Raw genomic sequence first — 14984 nt, 5'->3', positions numbered from 1 at the left:
CTCAAAACCCTCAAACATCTACACGAATTTCTTTTCAAGACAATCCATACACCTTTGAAGAAAGGCACGCTCGTTTATCTGAACCACTAGAACCAGTTCAACGACAAGCATCCCTAAGTGAACCAACATATAATCTTTACCCAACACTACCACAAGAACTAAGTAGAATACGAAACCTTAGTCAAAACCAAAACACAGCAGAAATAAATAGACAAATTATACATCCTCGACGAAATAGAAATTTTCAAACTCCCCGAGTTCATTTTGATATACCTCAATCCCCAACACAAACCACTCCAGAAAACACCACTGGTATCACACCAGAAACTCCTACACTTTTTTCACAACGAAGCACTTCAAGTCTACCTTCAGACTACTTAGGTTCAACACCAACATCTGAACAGATACGTGAAAATCCCTTTAACCCCCCAAACCTAACATCACGACTGCCATATTGGACTACAAATTCATTCACACAAGGTGAACCAAATTTAGTCAATGACCCCATAGATATTTCTACGGATACAACAACATCCTCATCACTACCAGAAACATTATCACTACCATCAACACCATCAATAAGTCAATTTTCACCACTACCCTTTAACTTAAATTTTCCAAATAATCTCGACGCCAGATATCGAGAACAATCATCAATAAATATTCCTTTAAGATTAGATTGGAATACATTCACAGCACCTCCACCACTATTTGGACAACATCAAGAAAGTAACCGCCTTCATAACTGGGCACTTAATAGATTACAATATCGCCAAGATATTCACAACGATATCCGTGATCACAATATTCAAATACTCCAACAAAACAGTTTACAATTAAAATTTGAAATCACAGTTAAGTTAAATAATATTACCCAACATCCCTACCCATTAAATCCACCTAACATAACAGCTCAATCACTACCACCACCGTTTATAACTACTGAAGTAATATACAAATACGACAGATACACTAAAAACACAATTGGTTACATTACATTTTATAATCCATACTCAGGATTATCATACACATGTATATTCTAAAATTATTAATTTTTCTCCAAACCCTTTTTCTAATAACCTCAAATCAAAATATAAACCCTTCCCCTCGTACAGGACCACAAGATTTATTAGTAACACATTACGATTGCGAAGAAAATGAACAAAAAACACTACATAAATATGCAATCAATCAGGTATCACAATGTGAAACAGAACCACAAGCTATAGAAACCACAGATATAATAGCAACACTCTATTCAAAAGCCCGAGCAACAACAGTTACAGGTTATAAATTCACAGCAACATTTTCCGAAAAGAAAGTACATTGTTCACAAGTCTCGAACGGAAACAAAAACCGACTTGACCATGAATCATTCTACCAAAGTAATATAGAACGTCTTTTACATCTCAATCCCGACGATTGTAAAAATGAATTACTTAGACTAAACATCACAAAAAATAAAAACTCCCAAAGAAAATTAGTTAATTTTCAAGTTTTTTCAGACTCTGTACATCAATCACAACTTGAAAGACACCAAGGACATATAAGACTAGACGAAAAATACCCGTATAACGGCGCACACGGACGATTAACCTATGACCTACATGATAAACACTGGATACCACACATTGGTATAAATAACCCATCAAACTGCAAAGCAGACACAAAAAATAAAGGATACCAAGAAATAATGTTTTTCGATTGGAAAATACAACTCGAAAAAATACAACTCACACGAGATTTATCTGATAATACAATGATCTATCAAGGAATCCGACTACCTTGTAAAAATGATCAAGGATATTGCGACCCTACAACGAGAACACAAGCAACAATTGTTTGGTTCCCCGAAGACACATGTACAACATTTCAAGTAGCAAAAATACACGCTCGTATGATAAAATTTCACGAAAAATATTTCATACAATCAATTCCATATGAACAAGTCCATCCATCACGCAAACTAAGTTCCGATTTTCGAAACATAGACAATATAGAAAATAAATTGACACGTTTTCAAATATATCAAGAAACAGAACTTGCATGTAAATACAGGAATCCACTTCACAGAACACAATACTCTGAAATATTAGTTGAATATGAAAAAGGATTCGACATGACCACTGGTAAAGTAAAAATCGACCCATACGCCACAGGTCATCCTCTAAACGAAGGAACATCCTATATACCAGTTAATTTTCAAAAAAGCAACGGACAACCTGGTGGACATCTAAAACCTTATGACACCAGAAGCACACGCTTACAAGAATTATCACTAATGAATACTACATATTTTGGTAATATCCACTATGATATTCATTTGGATATGAAACTAGACTATACAATTAGCCGCATTTTTCAAGAAATGTCACTCTCTGAATTAGAAACACTACATCAACTATGCGAATTAGAACGAACACAAATACTACAATCACTTGCACTAGCAGTATTAAAAATACCCTACGCAGGATACTTATTATCAGGAAATAGATCAAATTTTTTAGACTACGAAGGAAACATCTTATGGTTTTATACTTGTACTAAAAAAGTATCACCACTATACGTTTTTGAAGATAAACGATGTTATAAAAGAATTCCTATCTTTTATAAGAATAAAGTACATTTCGTGGATACACTTTCACGAAGAACATATTTCTGGGATACCGCAGTCCCATGTGGATCAGAAAATAGCCACAATGTAGTACAACTAAACCCTGATGAAAACAAATATTATCTTCTCACTCCATATCCCACATTAATGCAATCACTCAAAAAATTTTCACCAGAAAGCATTCGCGCTATTGCTCGAAACCCAAATATAGACTTACAATCAATAGGAATCTATTCAAAATCAGATATTCAACATCACATTAGAACACAACAATTCCAAGAATTATTAACACAAATGGACACTATACAAAGACAATCAATAGACCAAAACTTACGCAAACTTGCAGAAACCGCAGGATTTGCCGATATCTACACGCAAGACTATAGCGGATATTTTAAAGACATAAAAGATTATATATATCTAAACGGCGAAAAATACCGTCCCCAAGATATATCACCAATTAACATTTTTAGCTTTGTTACACTCAAAAATGAGATCCTAGATTTTCTAGGATGGCCCTACTACATCTTAGAAAAATTGACTATTTTATACGCAATGTTTAACTTTATTGGATTTCTTTTCTCACTCTTAAAAGGAATCTACAATACATGTGCTATACACACACAAGTAAACAGACAAGCAAGCGTAGCACGCATACTCTTTGCAGGATTTTTTGGAATTTTTTCCACATCTATAAACAAAATTCTTTTAGACGCACAAATAAAAGAATATAACACAAAAATAACAACACGACAAAATACATACGACGAAGAACATAACAATGTCGACACACAGCCAACGGCACCACAATTACCACCCCTACCAAATAACCATCCACTATCCCTAGCCCCGCGAAATTTTAGAAATTTAGCAATCACACATAATCCAAATTTTCGACTCACCACATCACAAAGTCCCGTCCAACATATAATGACACATCCACCACAAGATGATAATACTTATGAACAAATTATTGAACAGCCCCATACCACCGCTTTTCAATCTCAAAATAATAATTTTTTTAGCCCACGATGAGCCGCCAACTTGGATCACTCCATCGATCAAATTCCCATCCAACCAACCTTACCTCTTCAATCCCAATAATACCACTTTTTGCTTTTCCGCCACCCGATTTTCCATCTAGCAATGTAACATCAGGCATGAATTCCGACACTAACTCACAAATTTCAGTTTTATACTCCATTTCACAGCTAAATAACCCGAATATTGAAACCCCCGACGAATTTGCCGACTCAGAACCATCTCCATCCAATAATTTTCATAACCCTTCTCATTTTTCTCAACCTCCTTTTCAACCCATATTATCAAATAACCCTGACCCAATCACTCCTACACCCTCTTATGCTTCCCAAGTTACCCCAACCTACTCCTCATACCATTCTGACCAATCATCTCCAGACACCCCCCGAATCTCCCCAGAGCTAGACAATTTTATTACCCTCCAACAACAACCCTACCACCTTAACACCCCGACCATAAACCAAATCTCCTCCACTACAAATTCATCCAATCCCCCTACACCCTCTTCAAATTATACCGAATCATTAGCACCATCATCCACATCAACTGAATCCTCACTCAACACTAATAGAGCTTATCGCACTTTTAAAAGAAAGTTCCCCAACCATCCTTTCCCAGCAAAACCAGGAACAGCCCGAGAATACATCAACCACCCCCAACATACTAACACTAGAGAATTTTTAGCCATCACTTTACCCTCATTTCCACAATACACCTTAAACACCCCTCATGACGCTAACGAAACACGCAACTTTGTAGACGAATACGTTTTAATGCCCACTCTCTCTTGGACCTCATACTATCATTTCACTAACCCTCTTTGCTTACCTTTAACTAACACATCCATTGAGATAGACCGAAACAAAGACATGCTATATCGACTAACTACACCACTCACCGCTAGACAATTTACTTACGTTGGATATAAAAAATCACTAAAAATACACACTGCACCTAGAGCTAACGAATACACACTAGAATACTATGATCACAACATCATCAGAGCTAACCAAGATCAATTCTTAGACGACGATCGCTTCGCTAACCCACAAATCACCGAGAAATTTTTCATCAAGACACCATATGTATTTACACTAAACATCTTCGACCGAAAGTTTGATCACATTATTTCAGAAGCACTAACAAGCACACAAGCGTACGAAAGTTTTAAAGAACGCTTCCAAATCTTTTCACTAACCTTTCATTTCCTTGCACCACACGAAAGAGATTTACACTGCTCACACGATATTATGTTGCGAACTAAACAAACACATACATACAGTTACTATCGTTTCATCCAAAATCACTTTGACCTCCACACACCCTCTAGACAACCACACCATCGCTTTCAATTCATCAATTCAAAATACACTTCACCGTATTTCCTAAATTTCACATATTGTATTAAAAATACTAACCTTCATGGTATTCTTCGTAATTATGACCCCATAACCCAAATGTATATTTTCTGCCCCATCACCAAGACCTTCAACGCAGAAGAATCCCGACCCTTCCTTATCCCGCACGAGTTTGTACAGCCTATAGAAATCCCCATTTTAGAATTCATCCACAACACTAAATTTAACCACAAGTTATATAACTTAATCCAAAACACACCTTATGAGTTTGCAGTAGGCACTGAAGAACTAACCACTATTAAGGCACTTCAATTGCTTTGGCCACTACTTCAAACTAAAAATATCATCCGCATCTTAGCTAAACTACTAACAACTTCAGAACTAATTCACGATATCTTCCCCCACGGTTTTTTCCCCGACGACTAACAGGTAAGTATGAACTAAATGAATATTACTAACTAATTAAAATATTGAAAAACTCACCATTCCTTATTCATGTTTTCTTTAGATTTTTAGCCTTCATCTTCAATCATCTGAAAAATTCACAAAAGAAAAATAAAAAATAGCAAACTTCTTCAAAACTATTTAAAACCCTATTTAACTTTTGCACCAACAATTAAATAAATATAATACCAATGCAGTAAATTAATTTATAAAATTTTCCCCTACAAGCAGTAAATCTACATATGATGAAAATTTGTATCTTAAAATTCCCCCATTACTAGCAGTAAATTTCCAAATTCTATGCAGTAAATTAATAAAATGCAATTGCAGTACTAACCTTTTGATATTTTCATTCATTCGCACAGAAATTCTATCCACACTCGCACAGCTCGCCCACGAAGAATTGTTTAAAATAATGAATTTCAGTTTCAAGTTTTCACACTCAACAACTCTAACAAATAATAACAAGTTTCAAACTTTCCTTTAACCCGGTTGGAAAGGAATCATATACTAAACAAAACTAACCAACGCAGCTTACTAAATACCACAAATCATAAAATAACAGCATGACTAAGAAAAGGAAACCAACGGTACCCAAACCGGATTAACCCAGTTTAAAACTGGATAATTTATTCTTTTGAAGACTATTACAAAGTCTTAGAAAGAAATAATAAAACACAAAAAAGTCAAAAGACAAACCCATACCACAAACAATTTGCTTTTTGGAAAAAGTACATAACCAACAAAACATAAGTAAAACCACAACAAACCCAACATAAAATGTTGTCACATAACAGGACCCCTCATAAAAACCGCATGAAATCATACTCCCACACCTGGCCTAACCCACCAGGAAAGGACGTCCTGAGCATGCTCTATAGCCGGCCTAACCCACCGTGCTACATCCACGCTTTGTGACCACACCTTTATTTTTAATAAGAGCTACTCAAGGGTGAGTAACTCTTCAAAATAACCGAACTAAAACAAAAAGCTTTTGTGAAAACAACTAACTAAAATCATTATTAAAAAATATTAAACTAATAAAAGTTTTATAAAATGTAAAATCACATGATGCAATATATAGATCAGAATACAACACCAAGGACGAACATCAAAAGACAAGACGACCTCACTACACTCGAGAGAGAATGACCAACTACAATCGATATGCCGCTCACAATCACAACTCAAAGGATTTAGAGTACGACTTGACTTCGCAGAAAAGGACTTCATTGAACTAGACCAATGACCACCTCGATGTTCAAGTATACGTACAGATCCGAGTAACCAGGCATCCCCTCCATGCACAATCTCCACGCCATTCCCGAGCTAGATCAAACACAAAAGAAGTTCTCTCCGAAGAACAGAAAAACCTGACATAGCCAACCATTCTGAAACCAGAATTGATGCTGTTGCAGAGACTCAGTCGTTGTCACAAGAAGAACACAACGTCTTGTGTCCTCAATTCCAGATCCCTGGAACTTCCTTAACAAAAAGGAAACAAAAGAAAAATAATGTTCGCCAAATACCAACGTCCATCATCCATCCTTGAACTACAGAAGAACTGTTCTAAAAAACTCTGTAAAACCCGGATGGGTGGAACCTGATCTAAACTATATTTTATGATTGGATAAATTAAATGTTTTACCAATGTAAAGTATTTAATATTAACCAATCATGATCCATCTAACTAACAACCCACTTATTTGTAAGTGCTGAAGTTACTTGTAATTTCAGCACCAGAGAGATTTGAATTTAACTTAGAAATTAGTTGGACTCTCCCGAGCACTTCAGCAGCCGCAATAAACCAGTATACCCTAGATCTATTGAGCCTAGCAGAGACTAGTTAAACAACCTGAGACTAGATAGTATAAGAGTAAGATTAGGATCGGTATTAGACTAAGAAGTTGCACGAATCTATCCGGCCGAAAATAAGATAGCGTGACGAGCAGACGGTGTACCCTATCCGAAATTACTCTATGAGTTACACTCAAGTCCTAACTCACGACGATTCAGAGCAATTTTTTATCAAGCTGTTTACGCCACTGATAGCTGATTTGAGTCAAACTGGCGATCCCATTTAGCTTCAAGTAATTCATTTTTAAAAATCCGCCAGTTTTGTCGGAAAATTTAGTTTCAGTCGATACCTCCTAATTTTGCTTTGAAATTTTGGTGATTTTACTTACTTTAGAATTTCATTAGATCGGTTGTAGGTATTTTAATTTTTCCTCAAACTGTTCTAACTTGTGCAATTTATAAATGTACTATTTAGTTTTTCCAAGTTAAGCGAAGTGTTGTTTTTGTCATCCTTAATTACTTTTTTTTAATCGATCCTGTCTGACCTCGATTTATTTTTAGTGAACTCTTTCAAAGTGAGCCAGTCCAGCGTTATTATATTTAGTTAAAAATAACACAGGTTTTAAATTGAATTCTATTCTTGGCTTTCTTATTCATTTTAAGCCTAGTTTAGTTAGATCAAAGTTCCTATTCCTTGCAAAAAAATAGCTTATTTAAATGATTTAAAATGTAACACTAGGACATAACGCGACAATTTTAAATAAAAACAGCTCACACAAACTTGTTGCGAGTTGCCGTGCCATGCTAATTATGAACAGGCTATTTGGTTTCCATTGAGAACAGTATCAAGATTATTTTAAACTCAAGTCATTAACCTCCGCGTCTGCGTTAGACAAGCGGCTGCTGAACATTAAAAATTACAAACCCAAACACGGGTCCCAAGTCAGAGGCGCCAACCCTCCCGCTGCTCTAAGTCGGTTATGATTGCAGATGGCACCCTGGGAAAAATCATCAGTCTCGGCCAGGGCTCCTGATGATGTCTCTTCTCTAGAGTAGACTATGGCGGGAACATCCATATCCCACCCGTAGTACTGGAAAGTGTTCGGGTCGTTGTTGCATGAGACCCAGTTATTGGGAAAATCAGCATGGCTGAAAAACAGGTTACGACATAAATTGACAATTAATAACTTTGTACAGATCTTTTAAAACTGGTGTATCAGAGAATTAAAGTACTTTCTTTTGAAAGAAAGCGATAAAAACCAGCGGTTTTATCACAAAAATGAGCAAAAAATTGGATGGTCAAACGTAATTTAAATCAATCGGAGATAGTGGAAAAGAGCTGAGTCTATAAAATATTTTAAAATGAAAAAGAGCTTACCGATGTCAGCGGATTTAGAAAGCAGACGTCCCTCCCCCAACCCTCAGGGATTTGAATCCCTGACGACCCAAAAGGTGCCCCTTTGGTACTATTTTGAAACGTTCATTTTTGTCTCACCGACTTTAAATTTTTTTTTTGAAAAAGCGCCTTTGGCGTCAATACATACTAATGTTGAAAGGGGGGGGGGGGCGAAAAAGCGCAATTTGTTGGTCAACATTTAGCAAAAACTCTGTCATCCAAATTTCCTTATGAACAATTTTATATTGCAATTTTACTAGAGGGATGTGGAAATTGGGAAACGAGCTGATATTGAGTGTTAAATACATTTATATACATACCTGCATGAGGGACAGAGCGTTGGGTTTTCCTGATCCGAGCATCTCTGCGAACATCCAGCATAAGGGCCATAGCATGAGTCACCGCTTTTGATGCACTTCTTCCATGCACCATTGCAGTAACGACCACTCTCGCAGTCAGAATCTTTCATGCACTGCTCACACTTGCCTTTGGATCCGGGCGCCACACATGCATTGGTGGGTGCTGGAAAACAGTCAGGACATCAGCCAAAAAAGACAGCCTGAACCCACATGGATTCTCTCCCACTTAAATTTATTGCAATGATGGCCGAAAGATGACCCGTCATTTTAGATGAGCTGACTAATGATTTTCGCGCAAAGCACTTGCAGTTCTGATATTGGATACCAGCTTCACAGAATGTCTTGGGATTAACCATTTTTATGAAAACCGAACTTGAAAACACCGATTGATTGATGTCTGCTAAAAACTAATTCAAGATAGTATGGATCAAGTGTCAGCATGTACTTTGTTACTGATAAGGATGTTTCGTAGCAATCATCAATAAAATTAATACCCCAATTTAACGTCCTAATTTGGTGTATCGAGAATTGACTTTCGAGTTTTGACCTATTTTCACAGATGCAAATTGATTTTATTGACCTTTTCGGCTAGGCTACCTCTCTATCGAACCCTTTTTTTGTTAAAAGCTAAATTAGGGAGTGAAAAGAAAAACAAATCAGGGAAAAAGAAGTTGTTCGGGGAAAAATTTAATGATTACCTGGCGGTGTGTAAGCTTTTTTCCATTCCTGACAAATGGCATTATTATTGTCATACACAGCTGCTACACTTGCTAGTGTAACTGCGAGTAGAAAGAAAAACATCTCTCCCTATTCTTTGAAACGATACTTGTTAACACTTTTTTATCAACAATTTTTTTAGAGGGAACCAAAATTTTACTAAAAAGGAGAGGCGGTTGTGTTATTTATAATGTATATCCTGCTGTTTTTTGAAAGAAGCACCTCTTCATAACTGTCAAAAACTTTTGACTATGGCACTTGACACTAACTATGATATGAGAAATACATCAATTTAAAAAAAAAGTGTTTCAACCGGTGCTAAAGGGCCCTTTTTGTCAATTTTACTGCCGAACATTCTTTGATGTCAAAATTAAATTGAGTCCTTAGTAAGTTTCCAGTATGGCCTGGTTTCAAGAACATCTGGAAAAAAATTTCGAAAGTCAAAACTAAATTAAAAAAACATCACATTCGACGATTATATTTTGTGCCATGCCATACATATTCTGGAGCATCGTAAAGTGGGTTGTCGCTCGCGCTTTTTAAATTTACAATAAAAATGATAAACAGAGCAAAAACTTGTCTATCAGATAGAGATTCGAACAAATCTTGAATAATAGAACCCAAAACGCGATCGTGCATGAAACGAAATAAATAATTGACAAAACATCCCAGCTATTCTATAGCTCATGTAGTTGAAGAAATGCGAAATTTAGCAGAATGAACCAATTATACGATTTAGGTGACCGAAAATGGAGACGATATCTCTTTGGGACTGTTAAATATGACACTAATTAGCACCCCGGGTTGACCTCCATACACCGAAAATGCTTATCATACAATTCCATACAACAAAAATCATTATCATACAATTCCATACATGTGTATGGAGAAAATGTTAACCATACAGTTTCCATATATGGAAATTGTATGACTGGCATTTTTTTGATGGCGACAATATTGACTCGATAATATTGGCTTGTAATTAATACGACGCAGTATTTTTCGAAACCTTTGCCTAAATCATGTCCTCGCAATCATAATGCGCCGCTTTGATTTCCTGGAACACTTAAATTAGTTATATTTGAAAAGGTTGAATGCCAATAAATCTCTGCCGTCGTACAGACCACCGTTTCGAGATCGCTAGAAAAGTTTGGTATTTTCTGATCATCGGGACAAAAACTTGGTACTTTCAGACCGTGAAAACTGAATCATGCAGTTGAAGAAAGCTTGTTTGACCCTCGGAACTCAGACAAAGGGCGAAATACTCTTTGGACCATGGAGACGAAAAAACCCAAACAGACTGTGGGGGCCGAAAACCAGTCTTGATTGTGGTTGCATAAGTCAGCATGTTCAGACTGAGGAGGCTCCACGGTATGGTATAATTTTTTAAATGTGTTGTTTATAAAATGGAACAAGTATAACTGAAAGTTTTCGAGTTTTTTCAAAACTTAGTTCAGAAATTCGTGTTTATGCTGAAACTTTGCATAGAACATAGTTTATAAATTGAGTAGATCTATGTTTAGAGTTTATTTGGGATTTAGAAATTAAGTAAATCTACGTTTAGAGTCTATTTGGGATTTAGAAATTGAGTAAATCTATGTTTAGAGTTTATTTGGGACTATTACCAGCTACGATTGCGGAAACAGTGACAAAAAGAGACCATAGAACAGTTTCGGTTGTTCTTGGAGGGCTAACGACAAAACCCGGGAACTTTGCATCAGCGGTACAAATTAAGATGGAATCGATGAGAACGATATCAGGAGGATAGGGAAATAGTCGACAGCGCGGTCAGAATGGTAACATCAAATTGATGAAGTGAAATTGCAAAAAAGTTTTAAATTGCCCAGTGGCGTGCACAGAACTTTTTTTAGAGCAATGGGGGCGGTTTTTCGAAAAAATTTGAAACTTTTGCGGATATTTTTGTGGTCGATCAATTTGATTTTCCGAACTATCGGAAAATATTACAAGGACCTTGTTTTGCCAAAAAAAATTTGCGCCTGATAAAATGTTACTTTGTTGTAGCTAATTCTAAGTTAAAACTATAAAAAGAATATGGAATTAAGATGAATTAGTCGGTAAGTTAAAACATTAAAACAATGAGAGATCATTCTCTCCGCCGGAGAGAATGACCAATGAAAGTCATAATAAAGTGACCAGTTAAATAAACTAATATGTTTTGCAGTAATTGCAAAACATGATGTAAATCACAACATTCCCCTAAGCAGGAAAAATTTTTTAAATTACGAGTAAAATAAGCACCATAACTAACTAAGTCTGACTCCTTTCTCCCCCTTTAGGACTAGGAAAGAAAGAAATTAAGCGCTGTAATAAGGAATTGACATTAACTGGAGCGCCACTAAGTGGTTGAATTCGAAAACTAACTGAGAATTAATTATCCGGATTCCGACGGATATGAGATGAATTTTGAAAAAAAATTGAAGTATGGAGTAGATGTCGTCGAGTTTTGTGTGTGAAGTAATGCTTTTAGATACACCAACTGCCAGATTGCCGTAAGTTTTTCCTTTAAAGACTAGGAAAGAGAGGAAATCAAGCGCCATAAATAAGGAGATGACATTAAACAGAAGCGCCACTATATGATTAAACTCAAAACTAGAATTGTGAATTAATTATCCGGATTCCGACGGATATGAGCTGGGTTTAAAGAATTCGAGATGAAAAAAAAAAATTTATCACCAAGTTTTATGGGTGGAAATAACTGGTTTGAGTTATACCAACTAAAAGCAGGTCGAATTAGGGAAATTTAGAGCACCAATTTCTTTTGTTTTCCTTTTACTGACGGTTTATCCAAAGGATCGCTTATCCTTTTGGTAGCGTATCCGAAATTACTGAAGAACGTTTTGATCTCTGAGGTTAGCACCGATTATAGGGTAGTATGAGCTCTTTGAAATGACAAGTGACTGGGATATGTATAACAAATTGTTTACAAAGATTTATAATCGTTTAAAAAGTTTTCGAGTTCCTTGTTGAAAAGTTCACTATCTAGATCAGAATGATCCCCAAAATTTTCCAGTTCCATCCTTAGTGATTCGTCCGTTGATGAGGTTGATATTTGGTTCGAAGATGATGAACTTGAGTCAAGAACGATTAGCTCCGCCGGAGTCGTCTTATTGTCTGACGTATGTGGTTCTTCAATTTCAATCACGATTGGATCGGTCGCCGAACCGGATGTTTCTTGTATGTTATCTACTGCGTCAATAAAATAACGTTTGCCATAAAATTTTGGTGGGCCTACATTTCTACCAGAACGACGGACGGTAGGGGTAATTTTACCGGATTTAGTAGTAGGATCGGTAAGTACAGTGCACTCGTCGGATGAGTCGTTAATCTCGTAGACTGGGAAGTCTGTAACCGAGTTGTTGTCCGTTGGATTACACTCATCTTGTCCGTTTTGATGCTCCGAATTGTCGTTGTCCCCTCCCTGGGTCACCGTTTTCTGTTCCTCTGTACTAGGTGTTCTGCCGGCGGGTATTATGCTTATTGGACACTCATAAGGTTGTTCTCTAGGTTGTTCGCTGTTAGGGTCGATGTAGTTTTCTAAAACCTCAGATTTTATTTCGGGACGTGTTATAGCGTAATTATGATTATTTTTAATTGAGACATGAGGTGTATTTAGGTCTGAAATAAGGCGTTCCCTGGCTACGTCTCTACAAGGAAAACCGCCCGCTATCCATTCCCATTCGCTAGTGTCCGAAATATCCGAAGGAATTATCATGGATTCATCCAAAGCGAAGTAACCTGGGGGTGTTGTAGACTTCTTTGCGTGATGTGTTTGTCTTCTGGTATGTTTGTGTGAAGACCCTGATACGTATGTCCTAGTTAGGTTGTCTGAAGTGGTCGGGTTCAACTGTCTTGCCGTTCTTCTGGTTGGCTTTCTTGATCTTGGTTTCCGTGATGGTCCTTTCTGTTTCTGACCTACTTCAACATTAGCATTAGGAAAATACGGGAATGAAATGTTTCCTTTAAAAGGTCTGATTTTGTTTGAGGTATAAATCGGAATCGCAATATCGGGTTTTCGAATTATTTTTCCGTCGGATAACTTTACAGTCGAAGTAGAAGAATTTATAATTCTTTTATTTATTTCCTTATAGAAACAGTCTCGATTTATATTGCCGTTGGATTTCCGAAGGATTTTACTTTTGAATGGACTTTTGATTGGTAGTCTATTGGCGATGATTTTCGAGGAAGAAGCATAGTCCGTGTCATAGCCTTTTTCGGTCGGGTTCTGGTTTTTCTTGGCTATCAAGTCGTCCTTGTAGCCGTCCTCTAGTCTGTCATCTGCATTCCAATCCTTAGCTCGTTCCTTAGACAGTATAGATTTCCCTTTGTCTAAAATTCCAAAGGAGGGTTTACCGGATGCTAATTGTTTCCAAATGGTATTTGGTTTTCTGTTATAGTGTATCTCGAAGGGTGAACATTTAATTTTTGATTGATAAGAAGAACGTAAATTCCAGATGATTTTTGAAACGGCATTCTGTAGAGTGCTTTTATCATGTTCTTTTGAAATAGCCAGTAGTTTAATTTTCACGGTGTGTACTAATTTTTCGACCAATCCGTTGGAACGGTGGTCGCCTACTGTACAAAAGATTATTTTGATGTTGTTGGAATCGCAGAATGATTTGAAGTCTTGACAAGTGAAGCAAGTAGCGTGATCTACCCTTATAGAATAAGGTATCCCGTGTAAGAATATGTATTCTTGTGAAAATTCTATGACTGTTTTTGAAGAAGTGGACGATGTAATTTTTGCCGACGGGAATTTAGAAAATCTGTCAATACAGAGTAAAATGTATTTCTTTGACCCCCAGTAAGAATCCAAAGGACCCGCGAAATCTAAATTTAGTTCTTCATTCGGTTGCGATAGTGGAGGAAGTTCACTAATTTGTGACTTAGGAATGACAGTTTTCAAATTCTTACCCGCCGATGTACATTCTGAACAATTTTTTCCGTGGAAGTAGATTTGCCTGTTAATATGAGGCCACCAGATGTATTGAGCCAAGTATTTCATTCCAAATTGACCCGGGTGAGTTTCGTGTAAGTTCTTCATCATTGCGTTTCGTAGAGTAAATGGGATAACAAGTTTACCGTCCATATAAAGTAATCCGTCGGATTCATGCAGGTCTCGGGTAAAATGTTTGAAATACGGAGAATTTGCATTAATCTTCTCCACCTTATTTTGAAGTGCTTTAACAATTGGGCTTAACATGGGATCATCTTCTGTCAAGAGAGCTACTAACTTGGCA

At 36.7% G+C, this 14984-nt stretch overlaps 1 protein-coding gene across 1 annotated transcript; it reads right to left on the bottom strand.

The window, feature by feature from the left end:
* Positions 1-8171: 8171 nt before the first annotated feature.
* LOC134855984 (uncharacterized) lies at positions 8172-9890 on the bottom strand. The gene is made up of 3 exons (XM_063872349.1): positions 9708-9890; positions 8971-9172; positions 8172-8403 (listed from the first exon to the last, which is right to left on the bottom strand). Exons 1-3 carry the CDS (start codon positions 9808-9810, stop codon positions 8172-8174), a joined length of 537 nt encoding a protein of 178 aa, XP_063728419.1. The 5' UTR covers positions 9811-9890.
* Between the last annotated feature and the right edge of the window lie 5094 nt (positions 9891-14984).

Source organism: Symsagittifera roscoffensis, unplaced genomic scaffold, assembly GCF_963678635.1.
Source record: "Symsagittifera roscoffensis unplaced genomic scaffold, txSymRosc1.1 SCAFFOLD_397, whole genome shotgun sequence".
NCBI lineage: Eukaryota > Metazoa > Xenacoelomorpha > Acoela > Convolutidae > Symsagittifera > Symsagittifera roscoffensis.
Note: the sequence above shows the minus strand (reverse complement) of the source record. Positions and strands in the feature narration are given on the sequence as shown.